At 33.7% G+C, this 17,063-nt stretch overlaps 2 protein-coding genes across 2 annotated transcripts in view; one reads left to right on the top strand and one right to left on the bottom strand.

Moving 5' to 3' along the window:
* Nucleotides 1-740: 740 nt before the first annotated feature.
* On the top strand, nucleotides 741-5,665 carry ERMN (ermin). The gene is made up of 3 exons (XM_004608117.2): nucleotides 741-1,194; nucleotides 1,812-1,904; nucleotides 4,700-5,665. The coding sequence occupies exons 1-3, from the start codon at nucleotides 954-956 to the stop codon at nucleotides 5,212-5,214; spliced, it is 849 nt and encodes a 282-aa protein (XP_004608174.1). The 5' UTR covers nucleotides 741-953; the 3' UTR covers nucleotides 5,215-5,665.
* An 11,146-nt stretch (nucleotides 5,666-16,811) lies between these two features.
* GALNT5 (polypeptide N-acetylgalactosaminyltransferase 5) overlaps nucleotides 16,812-17,063 on the bottom strand; it is a 47,940-nt gene continuing 47,688 nt past the window's right edge. The window contains exon 10 of the mRNA XM_055123080.1: nucleotides 16,812-16,952. Within this exon, the coding sequence (XP_054979055.1) occupies nucleotides 16,812-16,952 (141 nt within the window). The remainder of the gene's footprint in view (nucleotides 16,953-17,063) is intronic.

The raw sequence follows: 17,063 nt of genomic DNA, 5'->3' as shown, positions 1-17,063 counted from the left end.
CACACACTTTCATTGTCCAAGAACAGGTTGTGTTGGTGCTATATAATTTGATGGGCAATAGGGATTGTAAAGAATAATTCTGATTGTAGGTCGGACACTCCATGGAAGAAATAGACTTTTAAAGTGTGGGTTGAACTTCAATTAGACACAAGTTAAGCAGTGGATAGAAAGTTATAGACAAAAATGTTACTCTAAAATTATATATATAAAAAAAAAACCTTTGGAATTAACTAAGGTGCTAGAAATTTTTGTACTTTTTTAGCTCCCTTTTCTGGGCTCCAGAACTTCAAATGAAAGCTGTAGCCACAGCCATTTATAATGAAGTTGTCCTAATACAGGTTTTTGATAAGCTGTTTTTAGTCTTTAATAAATAAGAAACAATGCCATTGTCCCATACAAAATAGCTGAGGTTTTACTTGAACAAAATCTGTTTGGAAATGTTAAGCTGGTTACGCAGAACTAATATGTCTCAAGGTGGTCATTCTCTCTGGATTAGAGCTGAGGAACAATTGTGGCTCCTGTTACAAGGAAAATGACAAAGAGCTTTTATGCTAAGGGACAAAAATCTCTGTTCCCAGAGCGGGACTGACAAGCTGAAAGTCCCCCTGTACAAATCAACACAATAGTCCGATTGCCTCAGATTGTTTGTTTATGTAAATCAAAGGGCTGCCATTAATTCTACAAGTGAAACTGCTAAGCAACAAAGCAGGTAGTGATTGGCCAGATTCTTGCCCATGGGATTGGGGCAAATCTGACAAATCCTATTGCTTTTGTTCTAGGATCTATCTGGACACATTTAGAAAAATAAGCTTGCTATTATGTATTAAAGTAAATATTTTTTTCACTCCAAGTGTGGGATCTGGAACTATAGGACTTGAAGGCAAGAGAGCATATCTCAGCAGGAATCTATTCAATTTCTCCAAAGCTCTCTCCATATCCATCAATTGAACACCATGACGGATATTACAGGGACTTTCAGTCCAGTGGAATGTAATGGGGATACACCACCTGAAAACAGTCAACAAACACTCACTAAAATCAATGAAGAAATCAGTGATGTGGATGGCAGCCCACCACACTATAAGGAAGAACCTAACCCAGAAGATTTATCCACAGAAGTAAATCAGGAGGAAATTGAAAAGTTACAAGATAATATGCATCTCAAGTTGTCCACGGAGGAGAAGATTCTAGAAGGTAAAGCAATTTATGTCTCCAGTTTATTTGAGTTGTAAATGCATAGATATTGTTGTTAGTAGTATTTTTTTAAATAAATTGTTATGCTAAGAATAAACTGTACTTCTCCCAAATTCTGCCTCTGCCCTTATTCTACTGAGATTATAAAATTTAAGGATGAAGCCACTGCTTCTGGTCAAATCTAGATTTATTTATTTGAAATCTCTGAATCAATACCACTTTCCACTTTCCTAGTTTTCTAAATCCTTAGTTTTCTTATTAGGAGAAGGCAGAATAATAGTTCTAATATTTGTAGGTTGTGATGATTACTGTTACTTTAATGTTATCTTTTTATTCTTAAGGACAACCCTATAATTATTTGAACAAAGAAAATTGAAAATTTCTGATTTTCCTTCTATATATACCTGCCATTATCTGAACACTAGGTTCTGTATCACATCAATATCTTTATAGATAAAATTAATTAATGATAAAAGTGAGTGGGAAGAGGTGAAGTAATAATTTTTAGTAATCATAGTTATAACTCAAAGAAATCTACTCAGAGTCTAAATTTTTTTTTCTAACTCTTTAATTATTTAACTATCAAAATACTGATCTTATTGGGCTTTTCCACTTAGAGAAGCCAGAAGAGAACCTCTTTATTGTTCACAAGGCCATTACAGACCTTACTCTTCAAGAAATGAGTGTTGATGAAAGGCCGTTTAGAGAAGGTAAGAGAAGCTTTCATTTTATATACAGAAATGTTTTGGCTGGAGATGGATCACAGTTTTTGCACAGAATGTTGTATGAGTGCGGTGTTGAAAAAGCAAAGCTAGGCAATGCCTTGCAAACCAAAAACTGCCATAGGCAGATAAAAGAGTTTATCTCTTATCTATCTCTGAGTTCCTCCTTAGATAGTATTTCAGACACTTAAAACTGGTTAGTTCGATGTAACTGATTGGCATACTTCAACCTGATGCTATAGTTGTCTTTTAATAACTTAGTCTAATAAAGGAACTATATTTAGTGTCTCTATCAGTCTCAGACACCTTGAGAAATGTAAATGATTGAAGAATAAATTTACTCCTATAAGTTTACTATTGACATGCAGTTTAAAATATTTTTAAAAATTCATTGATTGTGTAGAAAAATTTCAAGACTCTGAGGTAAGACTGATAAGATTTTTGTTCAAAAATTTTCATAGGTGATACAATTTATTTATTATGCTTCTAGAAAAAGAGAATAAAAAAAACCCCAATGTTTCTAAGCAACACTATCATATTTGAAATAAACTCATGACTAAGAGGTATAAACTCTCATAGAGTTATAAGCATATATGCACAAGCAAGCAATTTGCAAGCAAAGAAAGGATAAAATTAAAAATTAATTAATTACTTATTTCCTTTCTTGAAGCCACATATAACTTATCTCAAAGTTGAACTCAGCTTATTAGTCTTAATTGATTGATTTTCAATAGGACATTAAAACAAAAATAATGAGAGCCTTATTGAAATATTAGAACATCATATAAAATAAATTCTAGGAAAGAATATTTATTCTTGACAATGCATTGGATGTTTCTTTTTTTGGCAAGTGCTAATGCAATTGTCTGCTCTGTAGAGATTTAAGGATGAATACCATAAGCAACAGCCATTTTAAGCTCTTCCATTATGAAAGATAATTTATGACCTAAAATTCTCTGGAATGGATTCTTTTCTATACTCTTTATGTTCGTAGTATAACAAACTCTCAGAGGTAGACTCTCAATTTATCTAGAAGTTCTTTCAAATTTCTAATTAAAACGTTCATCATAGAACACAATTTTCTATAATTTTTCATTTTGACCAAATTAAAATGAGAGAAAAAAATTTGAAATAAATCATCTCAGGTTGAAATTTTTCATAAATTGATTTTGGTGGAGTTAAAATTTTTCTGTAGGTTAGTGGTACACACTTTGGTATATTTATTTTCAGAATGTTCAAGAGGTATAGTATTCAGAGAGACTGCTCCTGGGTTAAATAAAAACAAGATGCTAAGAATATTCAAGAACAAAGTTCAATTTAAATTCATGGGGTAACTTCATGCATGATAATTTCATACCTGACTCACAAATCTAAGCAAAAGATTAGTTTCTCTGGCTATTGTGGAGGAAAACAAAAGAAACTGAAGAAAAAAAGAAAGAAAGCATGATAATAAATAAGGTATATAATGCAAAAATATTGAAGGGGCAACTGTGGTCTAACACGTTAGAAGGGATTTCCATATTCAATTATTTCTTTCTATGTAATATTACAGTTTGATGCATAGAAATGAGAAAACAAAAGAACAAAATGGAGGGTAAGAAAAAAATCTTGAATGGAAATGAACTTGTGGAACATCTCCATGAAAGTATAAAATTGTGGAACTGAATGGTTAAGAGCAACACTACCTCTCATCTAATTTAATGAAAAGTAAACAGAAAAATAGTAATGGACTAATACCTAGATATATCAGGCCCATTACACAAGAAATATTTTTGAACTGTCCACAGACTGGAGCTTCCCACAGATGATTCTTTAGGAGTAAAAGCATAGAGAACAACCTTCACTTTATCACAATTATTTTTAGTGTATTCAATAAATATGGTGGTATTATCAGTTAATATGATCTGCTTAAAGAATCAAGAATTTGTATAAGTTTCATCAGTCATGACTGTCTCCAAACAAGTCAAGTCAATAAATTATCATTAAAGGCATGTCTAAAATGATAGGTGTATGTAGCACTAGATAGATGTGAATTCAATATGATTTAAAAGTCTTAGCTTTCTGAAGTCACAGATTTTAGATTACATTGTGTCCTCTGATGCCTTGATGCTCTGACTGACTAATGCATGACTCTTAACATCCACAACACCATAACACCAGTTCCTTCCTTCATTTCTAACACTGTAGGGTGACTCTGAGGGACATTGTGGCATAAACTGAATGTTTTCCTCTATGCATAACTAGATGTTGGAAATCATTCTTGCTATGGGAAGAAAGCATTTTTTCCCCTATAAGATTTTTTTCTAATTTTTCTTCGAGTGTATGTGTGTGTGTGCATGTGAATATTTATGTATGTATATATACATGTATATGAAATATGTTTAAATATTCTATATTCTTATGATCAGGTATGAAAGCCTAGAAGACATTTTAAAAATGTTTTAGAAAAGTTCAGTCTCACTAGAGATATAATAGTCCATAACAAAAGATTTCCATAGTCAAATAAGGTTGAGTTTCTGAGTTTACTAAAGTTTTACAAAATATGTTCAAATTTTAGAAGTTTGGATTAATTCTGAAGATTAGTTAACTGTATTTAATACAGTGTTTTCCAAACTTATCTGGTATTCTAGCCCATTTTATTGTGTAAAACACATTTTAAATCCACAGAATAACAACCCATAAAACAGGTTGACAAATAAATATCCAAAAAAATAAATTGGAGACCAACAATTGGGCAGTATATAGTCTCTGAATATATCAATTGCCAATTGATTTTGCTACAGGGAATCAGTGGGAGAAGATGCCTCTGACTGGGAGTATCCAGGAAGTAAATAGACAAAAAGAAAGGATTACTGAACAACCTTTAGAAGAGAGAGAAGATGAGGACATGGCCAAAGATTCCCAGGCAACTGAAATTGAATGGCTGGGGTTTCAGAAATCTCGTCAGATCAACATACTGAGTTCTAAATATGATGAGGAACAAGAGGTTTGGGATGAAGAAATTAATAATGAAAACGATGAAGATAATGATGAAGATGAAGATGAAGTCCGAGAGATAGAATTTAAGAAAAAAAGTGAAGCCAGTTCTAAATTAAAAGAAGTTGATGCAAGTGAGGATTCCCCACTCAGTAGCCCCAGTTCTCAACCTGTGACACCTGATGAGCAGCCCACTTTGGTGAAGAAAAGTGATATCTCCAGAAATTCTTACTCAAGATACAATACAATATCCTATCGGAAAATCAGGAAGGGGAATACAAAGCAAAGAATTGATGAATTTGAGTCTATGATGAATTTGTAAACTAACTGCAACTGAGAGGTTCTCATGCCCACTAAAGCAAGCTAATTCTATTTTCCTGAGATTCATCTTTATGTACTTTGTTCGAGTCATCCCATTGATGAGCGGATACTCACTGTTTAACTGTAGAATAATGTGGAAATAACCCTAGGTGAAATTCAATATGGTAACCTCAAATCAAAAAATCTTTAGATTTATTTTAGGCATTCACTAATATGTGTGAGAAACACTAAACAACCAGCATCACTGGGAAATCTGGCATTATTTGTCTTTACAGTTGTCATGCTGGCGAGTGTAGTTGTCAAATGAAAAAAAGGACTATTTGGAACTATTTCTGTATTACTTTTTGTGTTTTTCCCACCTTGTACATTCAAGCTGATAGAAAGTCTGTTATTAAACTTCTCTTAATTTTAAACATGGCTTTATAGGTATTGGCAATAAACTTTTCAAAATACGTTGTCTTTTATATCACTGTATCACTGCCATCCTGTTGTTTGTCGATTTACTCGAGCGGGCACCAGTAATGTCCCCATTCATCCCAGTCCTGAGATTTTAGCAGCCTCTTCTTACTCATTTTTCCCAATGATTGGAGGCTCTTTTCAGGGTCAGGGGAGTGAGACCTGTTATTTTTACTGTATTTGGCATATCGAATAGGCCATGGGGAGCTTGCCAGGCTAAGTTATCTTTTATATTATCTTCAAAAATGTTTAAGTAATTTCCTTTGGCACTTAAAGAGTGAAAATTCTCTATAGGTCTCCTTCACTAAATTTTTTCCACCAGAAGGCTGAGCAATTGTTAGGGAGGAAAATTCTATTCACTAAGTGTTGACTTACCCTTTCAATATGAATTCAATCCATTGTGAGGGTGATACAGGGAGGGGCTACATGATTAGTTGGTAGTAAACTAAGGAGTTATATTGGACAGTTTTATTTCTGTGGCTGAACATAAAATCTTGTCTAGCACACTTAAAAATCATTAAAATTAAAAATGACAGCTTTAGCACAACTTTGAGAAAATATCCCCTCTATTACCAATCTTTGCCTTATTAACAGTATCTCAGAATAATTTTCTTTCCCAAGAAACCTGGGACAACTTTAGTCATAACTGTACTAGCTACTTTAAAAATGGGAATAATTATCTTAGAATATTTTCAAAGCAGAGTGTGAGCATGTATTTTTAGTGAGAAGGCACTGATACTTGTTGGGAATATATAATTTACTGGACCTCAGCCCGAATCAAGATAGATGCTTAAAAATTTGCTTGTGTATCTTCACTCAAACCAATGTGTCAAATAATGTATTGAATATTTATGAAAGGGGAGAGTCATATTTATATTCTTAGATAGTTCCATGATTTTTGTTTCATGCTTTCATATATATTACCCAGAGTTTTCTATCTCCACAGATAAAGATGTTTTTTGGGCCTGAAAATAAAGACAATCCCTTATTGTCTGAATGTAATATGGTCTTCATTGTACTATTCAACCCTTTGTTTACTTCTTTTCTCTTTTGTGAAAAACCAGGACTAGCCCTTCTTAGATTATTGCTTATTTATGTGTAACAAATCCCACAGATTCTACTGGAAATTTATTTAATTCTTCCTCGTTTTATATTTCCATAGTATCAGATACTGTTATTTAGTTTTTATAAGACTCAAAATTGAGTTCAAGATTGAGGTACTCCTCCTTTATTTTCTATTTTAAAAAAGTATTTAAATAGATACTTTTCAAGCAGAACATATAAAGTTATGTCACATAATATTACAGCCTGTAGATTTCATTAGTAACAATGCAAGTTTTCAAAATAAAGAACATGAAAGCATGTCATCATTGACGACTTTAAGTAGAAGATAGATGAACAAGGATAATCTTCATTTTATATAGATTTTGTAAATTTTCCCACTAGACAACCTATTGTTTTAACTGGAACACTGATTACACCTTCAATTTTATACTTAACTTTAAAGCACAGTACTGTGTTATTCATCTGGGAATAGGCTTGTAGTGTTAACCTATCATCAGTTGAGTTTATATTTTAAATTATTCCAGCATAGATGTTAAAATTAAGATATGGTGAGTGGCCTACTTGATCAAGTAACTAACTTTTATGTGTGCTCAATTTAAGAACTCTTGCCTTTTTAACTTTTGACCCTAAAAGAGATGAATAATTACTTATCAGAATTTGTTAACCAAAACTATTTCAGAGATGTTCAGGCCTAAGTACTCATGAATGAGGCAAGGATTAAGCAAAAGAACACTAAAATTGTACTTTGGTTTTGGTGTTCATTTCATTATGCTGACATATCCCACAAAGACCACAGTTTTGGTGACTATGGTGATATGTGGCTATTTGAATCTGTAATCTAGGAAAGAATACTGTCTGGTTCATATTGCATAAGGGACTTTAACATATTGAAAATTCATTGGGACAAATTAAGAACAAATATCTATGTCAACATTCAAATATTATCTTATTTGTTATTTCAAGCTTTCAGATAGATGATTTTAGGTCATGGTAGGAGGAATGTGGATCTTTTTCTGAGAATTGTGATATTTCTCACTTATACAACTTTATATTTTCTTAGGTCCTAAGTCAATAAAAATTAAAATTGCTTATCTAAAACTTACCTTTAATATAATGTTAACGTTGTTTTTTTTTAATTTTAAATTTTTTATTGAGTCACCATGTGGAAAGTTACAAAGTTTTCAGGTTTAAATCTCAGTTATACAATGCTCGAATACCCATCCCTTCACCAGTGCACATATTCCACCACCAAGAATTATGTTAACTTTGAAGGCCATCTGTTTATCTATCTCTAATTCAAATAAAGCACTATTGTGTCTGATTTGTTCACAATTAATGTTCTTGTTTTGGGCACCTAGATGTTATTTTCTTTAGCTGTATTTTATTTTATTTTGTTTTTTAGGGGGCCACAACCATGATGCTGAGGGCTTACTCCTGGCTCTATGTTTAGTGACCACTCCTGATGATATTTAGGTGTTCTTATGACAGGGAAGATGCTGATTATCAAACTCAGGTCAGCCACTTGCAAGGCAAGATCCCTACCAACTGTATATTCTCTTCATTCCATTCCTTTTAGATGTCTTTGAAAATCTAGAAATGAGCCTTACATTTCTGCAACTATTAAGAATATTCATAAGTGCTACTTCTGGAATTGAATTCATCTTATTTTAATCTATTTACATACTTTTAAAAGTTTAAAGAATTTCTGTTGGGTAGGTGTTGGATACTGACCCAAAGTGTTTTAAGTATATTGCCCTTTTCCTCCTCCCAAAGAAGCTTACAGTGCTCTTATGAACACCCCTAATACCCTGAGTTTATCTTTAACCTTTCCTTTGTGCTTTTCATTTCATGATTACGTTCTTCAAACCAGTATTGATTACTTATAAGTCAAAACTTTTGGTGATTCTGGACTTTGTATTTGATGTGAATTACTTGCTTTTTTATTTCTCTGTGGCCTTTTCATATTTTGACATAGAGCAATGTTCTTTGCTTAAACACAGAAATACCATTAATGTTGTGCTAGCAATATTTGGGAGTTGATTAACTCAAGTATATCTACTCCTGGACATCCATCATAATTACTTGGCTCAGGTTTCAGCTGTCGTAGTTCCTAGCACCCCACAAAGGGAAGTCCTGCCATGGGACTGGCATGGACCTGGGGTGAGCAATGAAGCTACCCCAGCATCGAAATGGGAAATGGGACAATCTAGAAAACATAAAAGCATGGTCTTGATGCAAGCTGTTATGACTTAAGAGACAGGATGTGTATGAGGAAGGACAAGTTGAACAGGCCTGGGACTGACTTTGAGATTTATGGTAAAAAGGACTTGCTTGCCCTCAGAGCCCAGACAACCAAGTTTTGGAAGCTATATCTTCTTATTGTGTTTGTCTAAATAACTAAGTATTATTATTATTATAAAATAATCTTAATTGTTTAATATGTACAACAAAAGGGAAAGAGAAAAGCAATATAGATGTCCTTGGGAGACAGAGTATCTACTTGAGTTAATACCCTCCAATAGAATTGCCTCTACAGAAAATCTTTACCACTGTAAAAGATCAATCACACCTACATGCAGTCCTATACCTTGAACCCTTCAGATGTTCTGTAAGTATGCTAACACTTCTACATTAAAGGGCCCATTTTGACCATGTGTCCATGGTCCCCCGCCTCTGGGGTTCCTCTACCAGTGAGACAGGGGAAGTGGTTATCATCCAATGAACATGTGTCATACATCCACATTTTTTTAACTCACAGATAGGTATATAATGCTCATGACTTTTCAAAATTACTTTTATAGTAATTGAACTATTGTTTCAGATGAATTTTAAGTTCCAACAAGTTGTAAAGCAGTGTATCTTTGTAGTCATTAAAACAACACATTTAAGCCATGTTAACACTTATAGAAATTATTTCATTGTTTTTGCATGGAGTTATATTCTTGAACATTTTCAAATGGAGAATGGGCATTTACATTTTTCAAGTTTATGGGGAAAAGGCAATTTTAAATTTACAAAACATTATGGAAGAAGATGAAATATCCAAGTACCATAAAAATGAAATAAATTTTTTTATGTAAGAAAGGAAGAAAAGGCTTGAACTTTGTTTTATAAAAAATATGGTTATATGATTGATATTAAAATCTATATCAAACATCTTTCAACATTAAAATATCACACAATAGCATAATAACTGTGACCACCAAAATGTGTATATATCTTATGAAGAACATGAAATTATTAGGTCTTAAAATCATCCAAATTACAATGAAGCAGGTAAGAACAAGAAGAAATTACCCAGTTGTTGAAAAAAAGTACAAAATCAAATGATGATGGCTTGGGAGAGGTTTGGAAGTGAATTTGAAAATAATTAGAACTTTTACTTGGAAAGAAATTTTCATATTCAATTAATTATTGATAATATCTGTGACTCACGGATAAAAAATTGGGGTACTTCAACTGTTAAAATAACTCCAGATCCCTTTATACTGTACAGTTTTTATTGTGCTCTCCCACTATCTAATGTTTTCAATAACCAACATATTACTTTGACCCTTGCTTTAGCCTGATGTTTATGTTTGTTTTGTGTGAATATATATAAAATTGGCAATATCAAAACAGACATTTGAAGGAGAATCACAGTATTGTTCACCATCATAAAATTAACAACAAATATCATAGTAATTTAAAGTTTGTACAATTCTTTTACGTTTGGAACATTATACCTATAACGAAACAATTATGCCCTGAGCTACTTTTGTCCTAAAGGTCAGATACAGACAAAGCTAAGAGAGATTTTAAAATATCCAAAAAAAATCCCTCATTTTCTGCAAGAAGAAACTCTTGCTTTTATTTTCTTCCAACTCAAAGCATAATATGTGTATCTATACCCAGATATGTATATATGCATATTTAGATACATTCATATGATTCAAATGGCCAAGGCAATGGAGACCACCAAAAATTTTCAGATTCAGTCCATAAATATTTAGAATAGGGGTCAAGAGAATATGTTCTGTGTGTGCTAATTCTTAGTTTGATACCCAGAACTGTTTAGTATAGCCCTGAAGGACCCTGAGATCCTGCTGGGCCCCAGAACCACAGAACCCAAACAGTACTGCATTTTTATCCAATCATTGACCTCTGACAGCCTGGTTGCTAAATATCACAGTGAGAGGCACCTGGATCCCCTTGCCACTGCTTGAGAGACTACCTCCCAAAAATATTACATTCAACATCTGAAATAAACACTTCATTTACATTGATAATTATAAAGATACTCAAGAAGTGGCAAGCATTTATATATCAAGCTATAATAAATTAAAAACTTTAGCTTCCAATCATTTATTTTAATGTTTTTTTAATGATAAAAAATGTGATTTAGGTAATGTTCTTGCTACTTTTTTGGCGGGGGCTGCTGAGGGAAGGTGTTTGGGAGCCACACTTGGCTCTGCACTCAGAAATCTCTCCTGGCGGGGTTCAGAGAACCCAATGGGATACTGAGTTTGCAAGGTAAGTGCTTTATCCATTGCACTATCTGTTCTGTTTGTTACTTAGTGGATGATAGCAATCATTATTTGGATCTCAGCACAAAAGACGCTGTTTGCTGAAATATGAGAAATTTACCCATTTTTGGTGAAAATTCACATAGAGTTACAAAAATCTCATAATGGAAGTGATTACTTCTATTTGACTCATTAGGTAGAAAGCAGAGGAATTAAGTCTGCTTGGTGCAGTGATATTTTCCTCCTCTCTTTTAGACACAGAAACCAACGTTATATTATTTACCATAAATATAATAAAACTTAGTCAGGATCTATTAAACCTAGTCAGTATTTTGCATGATATTTAAACATGTGCATTGAATGACTATAGACCAAAAGTAAGTATTTTGTATATTAGCTTCGTCTAATGTTCCTTTTCTTTCTTTTTTTTTTTTTTGCTTTTTGGGTCACACCCAACAGTGCACAGGGGTTACTCCTGACTCTGCACTCAGGAATTATTCCTGGCGGTGCTGGGGGACCATATGGATGCTGGGAATCGAACCCGGGTCGGCCGCATGTAAGGCAAACGCCCTACCCGCTGTGCTATCGCTCCAGCCCCTAATATTCCTTTTCTTATTTCAAGATATTTTCACTTGGTGCTGGAGCCATAGTATAATGGGTAGGGTGCTTGCCTTACAAATGGCCTACCTGGTTTCAATCTCCTGACCCACATACAGTTCCCTGAGCTTGACAGGGGTGATTTTTGAGTACAGAGCCAGGAATAAATCATGAGTGCACCTGGGTGTAGCCACAAAACACAAAATAAACAAACAAAAATAGAAATTTTAGCTTGTAGTAAATAAACTTGTTGAACAATTTATGCAAAAGCTGTCATAAGTACTCTGGGGACAATCTACACAATGAAGTAAGAATCAATATTTCTATTTTTTTTTGTTTTACATCATATTTTGGGGGTGAGAGTCACACCCAGCAGTACTTAGGGTTTATCTCTGACTCTGGGCTCTGTGCTCATACTGGTTGGGATAAGGGAGACATATGTGGTGCCAGAGATTGAACCTGGGTTGGCCTCTTGCAAAGCAAGTGCCTTACCAATTGTACGATCTCTCTGGTGCTTTATTTTGCATTGGAAATGTAAAATTTAAAATATCTTTTGTCTTTAATTCTTTACTTCTCACTTTCATACCAACTGAGCTGTCAATTCTGATTAATGGTAAAGAGAAGAAAGATCTGGCAATTATATAAGATAAATGGGATCTCTATAAATCTACACATTCCTCTCATATTTGTTTGAGAAACAAAAAAGAATGTGTCCTGAATGAAGCTGGGAAGACAGATACTACAAAGCATCTGAGAATTGTCACCCTAAGCCTATTATAAGTGGTTTAACTGAAAAGGTACAGCCTCTATTTCTTATCTGTATAATACCCATGAGAGACTTGATGCCACACCCAATGGATTTTAACAGAATCCATGTGAATTTATCGTCCTATTTCAAGAAATATAATCACAGCGGCATGTTATAGAGTGAAAGATTGTTTTTGACCCACTTAGAATAAAATAGTATTATCTCTCACTGATGGGGTTAAATCTCATTTTCAATCTTTCTCCTAGTCTATGTAATGAAGATCTTGAGACCCACCTCACTGATTTTAGTCGAGTGGGTGGCAGTACAGTCAGTGCTCAGATCACAGTAGCACTGTAGCACTGTCATCCCATTGTTCATTGATTTGCTCAAGTGGGCACCAGTAACATCTCCATTGTGAGACTTGTTGTTACTGTTTTGGGCATATCAAATATACCACGTGTAGCTTGCCTGCCAGGCTCTGCTTCGAGGGTGGGATACTCTCAGTACCTTGCCAGGCTCTCTGAGAGGGACAGAGGAATCGAACCCAGGTTGGCTGCATGCAATTTAAGCACTTTACCTGCTGTGCTATTGCTCCAGAACATAGTAGGTAATCAAAAATAATTCATTCCCACCACTTTTCCCTTTGCTCCTTGTATTATTTATCAAAAATGTTGGTGCATTCATCTGATGTGTATTTTTTCTTTTGTTTGAATGCATAGGTTAAGATATTAGAACAAATAAAGATATTACTATCTGATGTGACTCACACACATTTTCTTGTTTGATAGCATATTGAAATTTATTTTAAGACATTGAGAAATCAAAGGTGATTGGGGAGAGTGAATTCCCATACACTGCCATTGGTATTCTTTTGTTCCTCCACAATCCCTAAGGTGATTCTAGTACCAAGGTGTTTTAATATCTAAGAGAATATTTGCAAATTAGCATGTTGAAGCTAACAATACATTGTGATTGTGCCACATGGTGGGTTTTGGCCCTGTGAATAACAGCTGATTGAATGTCAGCAAGCGGAATTGAACAAATTTGATGCTGGTGATAAAACATGGTTGTTCCAACAACAGCTGTGCCATCTTTTGGAAGAGTAGGGTAGAAGCTCTGGGTAACTATTGAAATAGAAAAAAAGAGCTGTGCACACCACAATATTTCTGAAAAGCTCATAACAGGCTGTTTGGTTACTTTTCAATCAAATAAGCCTTGTTAATTTTTTTTTTTTTCAAAAACTACACTTGCTCAAGGTAGCATTATGCGTTGACATTTTCCTAAGAAAGTATGTAACTCAAGTAAATTCATCAAAAAAGAAAAAAAGAAAAAAAAAGAAAAGAAATCCCTAATAAACAAGCTCCCCATTTAAGAATTAAGGGCTGATAAGAACCCTATGTATGTGTGTATCTCACCTAAGGGTTCACTTATTATTAGAAGATTCGGAAAACCTACTAAGATTTATAGCTTCTAGTGCTTTTTGTATGTTTATTTGTTTTTTTGAACCACATTTAGCAGTACCCAGGCCTTACTTTTGGCTCTGTTTTCAGGGAATACCTGAATTACCAGGATTTCTCTCCTGGTATTGCTCAAAGAACTATATGCAGTGCTCAGAGAACTATGTGCAGTGCCAGGGATCAAACCAAAGTTGGCCACATGTGAGGCGAATGCTTTCACTTTGTATTATCTCTTTAGCCCCAAATATTTACTTTTTGGTTCACACCTGAAAGTGTTCAGGACTTACTCCTAGCTCTCTGCATAGGACTCACTCCTAGGATGCTTAAGTAGCATATTTAGTGAAGGGGATCAACCACGTCCGCCTCAAGCAAGGCAAGAATTTTAACCCCTATATTATCATTTTGTCCATTATCTTAATTAGTCTTATGAAAAGAATATTGGTAGCATATTTTATCTTAGAGTAATTTAGCAAATAGGTGGTAAATACTGCTTTAAAACTTTAAGAATAGACATGTGAAGCATGAAAATAATTTTATTTTCATATTAACAAGAAAAAACAAATAAAGCTTTATATTTAACTATGCCAAGGGAAGCCATGAGAAGCAAACATTGAATCAAACGTAGCTGTTTCATCTGAGAAAAACATTTAGATATTTTCAATTCTTACTGGTAAGTGTATACAAAGCAAATTTTATTTTACTGAACAGAATTGATATTATTAGTAAAAATCCTTTTTGTTTTGCTTTGGGCCACACTTGATGGTGTTCAGAGGTCAGTCCCAGCAGTGGTCAGGAGATCACGTGGTTGGTGCTGGCAATTAAACCTAGACTTCCTGCATGTATACACACAGTCTGTAGTGCTTTCTCCCTGACTCTGGAAATTGTTTTTAAATAGAAGAGGTAGGACTAAATGTTTCACGTATTTTTAAGATACAGAATTTCATGAAGTACACAGAATATTCCATTTGGTCAGTAATTCAGTTAGTCCTTGGACAACGGACTTGTTTTTTATGTCCTTTATGGTGATTTTCAAAAAGGATTTTCTCATTTTATAGTCTTCTTTTATCTCATCTAAAATGTCATTTATTTCATTAAGCATGTAAAATATGATGAAAACAAGCAAAAATCTTTCTGATTCTTAGGTAAAACTCTGCTTTTGTGTAATTAATTATTAAAACTAATTTTGAACAGAAAGTGCAAATAGATTGTTTTTATATTTTTCTTTTTTTATATATGTTAGATTTGAGGTCACACCCAGCAGTGCTTAGGTCTTATTTCTGGTTCTGTGTTATAGGGTACTGTGGATTGAAACCAGGTTAGCTATATGCGAGGCAATCACCTTACTCCTGGTACTCTCTGCAGCCACATTTTATTAAACAGTAAAAAGCTTATTATAGAGTTAACTATCCAAAAATCCAGCTCCAGCAAAACATTTCTTTCTTTTCTTAAGAATTCTTTAGAACGAGAGTCATTTTTGCTAGTGGCCAAAGCAGATTGAGCATTATATTTAGAAATCCATATCCTAATCCTGATACTGTTGCTGACTCAGCATTGTTTAACAAGTATTGTGTCTTCAGGACATTGTTCTATTATTATTATTTTACTTAAAGGCTTCTCCTCCCCCCAAAGTATTTCAGGATTTATAAGATCCCTTCTGGTATTCATGAACATGGGTGCTCTTAAGATTAGGAAAACAATTTAGATTTAAGTTCCTCTCAAATTTATCAGTGTTTTTATTTGGTCCATATCTAAGATTTTATTTCTCACTGCTACATTCTTAGACATACTAGACCTACTCTTTTTGGCTAAATCTCAGGAAATATTTTTTTCTTAACTCTCTTTTGAAGGGTTGCTTACCTCATACTCTTCCTCACATTATGCTTTCTTCATTTTAGGTCTTTTAGGTCCATTTTAGCATTTTAAAAAATTCCTATAATGTTGTTAAATAAAGCATTTATTTGCTTTATATATACCATCTTTCAGATCTTCATTTCTCACACTATTTCTTCTTTATAGTTTAACCTCTCTAAATTGTTCAAACATTGAGGGAGTTATACCAAATTGCGTGATTTTCCTTTTGTAGTTTTAACAAATATCCATATAGGATGGGAATAAACTCACTTATAAAGCACAAAATGAATTGAGACAGTTTCCATATCTAGAGTTGAATAAGCATTTAATTTCCTCATTTTAAAAAATTTCCACTGATTCAGACTTTAAAAAAAATCATACAATAATCAAGATCAAAACCTTGCCATCAAACTTTATAACAGTAACATTTTAGACTGTTAGGTAAATAAACGTGTAGTCTTGAGGGACTTTACAAAACTGATATTTCTGTGTTTATGGTTTTCTAGTTATGGAAACTCAATTTTTATTTTGATTATAAAAATGCAATTAAGAGAAGAGATTTTTAGTGATCATAACTACTCAGAGGGGGAACAGATTATCGTCAGGTGCAATTAATATTATTGTGCTTCTGTCTTTATTTCCATTTACCTGTAAGATTGCAGGAAGGCCCTTGCAGGCTGGGTGCCAGCGAAGACAGGAAACAGGCGATTCAAAGGGCCACCTTGAAAAGAATGACTCCAATCCACAGTTGGACTGTTTCCCTGAGTTAACATTTGGTATTTTAAATACTATGATTTAAAAAATTCCACTCCAATGCTATTCATTTTGAAACTTCGGACTACAATGGAAAAATGTCATCAAGTTCACTCTCATTTCACAGTATTTAATGGGCTTGCTAGATAAAAGCATCAGTTCCTCTTCAGGCTTCATAATATTTTTCAAATTTCCATTTTTGATTAAGTTTCATTGGGTCACAAACAACAGTTTTCAGGCTCTTTTGAAAAAGATTTCCTTCCAAGCATAGCAACTGGTGATAGTGTTCAAAAACAATGTGGTTCACCTGGAGAGAAAGAAGATCTGGGAATGAGCCACAGACAAATCTGACAACAAATATGCAAAGAAATGGAAAACAAAAAAGGGTTTGGACTCTATTGTTTGTCTCTGTCTCAAA

Source organism: Sorex araneus, chromosome X (genome assembly GCF_027595985.1).
Source record: "Sorex araneus isolate mSorAra2 chromosome X, mSorAra2.pri, whole genome shotgun sequence".
NCBI classification, from domain to species: domain Eukaryota; kingdom Metazoa; phylum Chordata; class Mammalia; order Eulipotyphla; family Soricidae; genus Sorex; species Sorex araneus.
The sequence above is the reverse complement of the archived record's forward strand: the minus strand, read 5'-3'. Positions and strand labels throughout refer to the sequence as shown.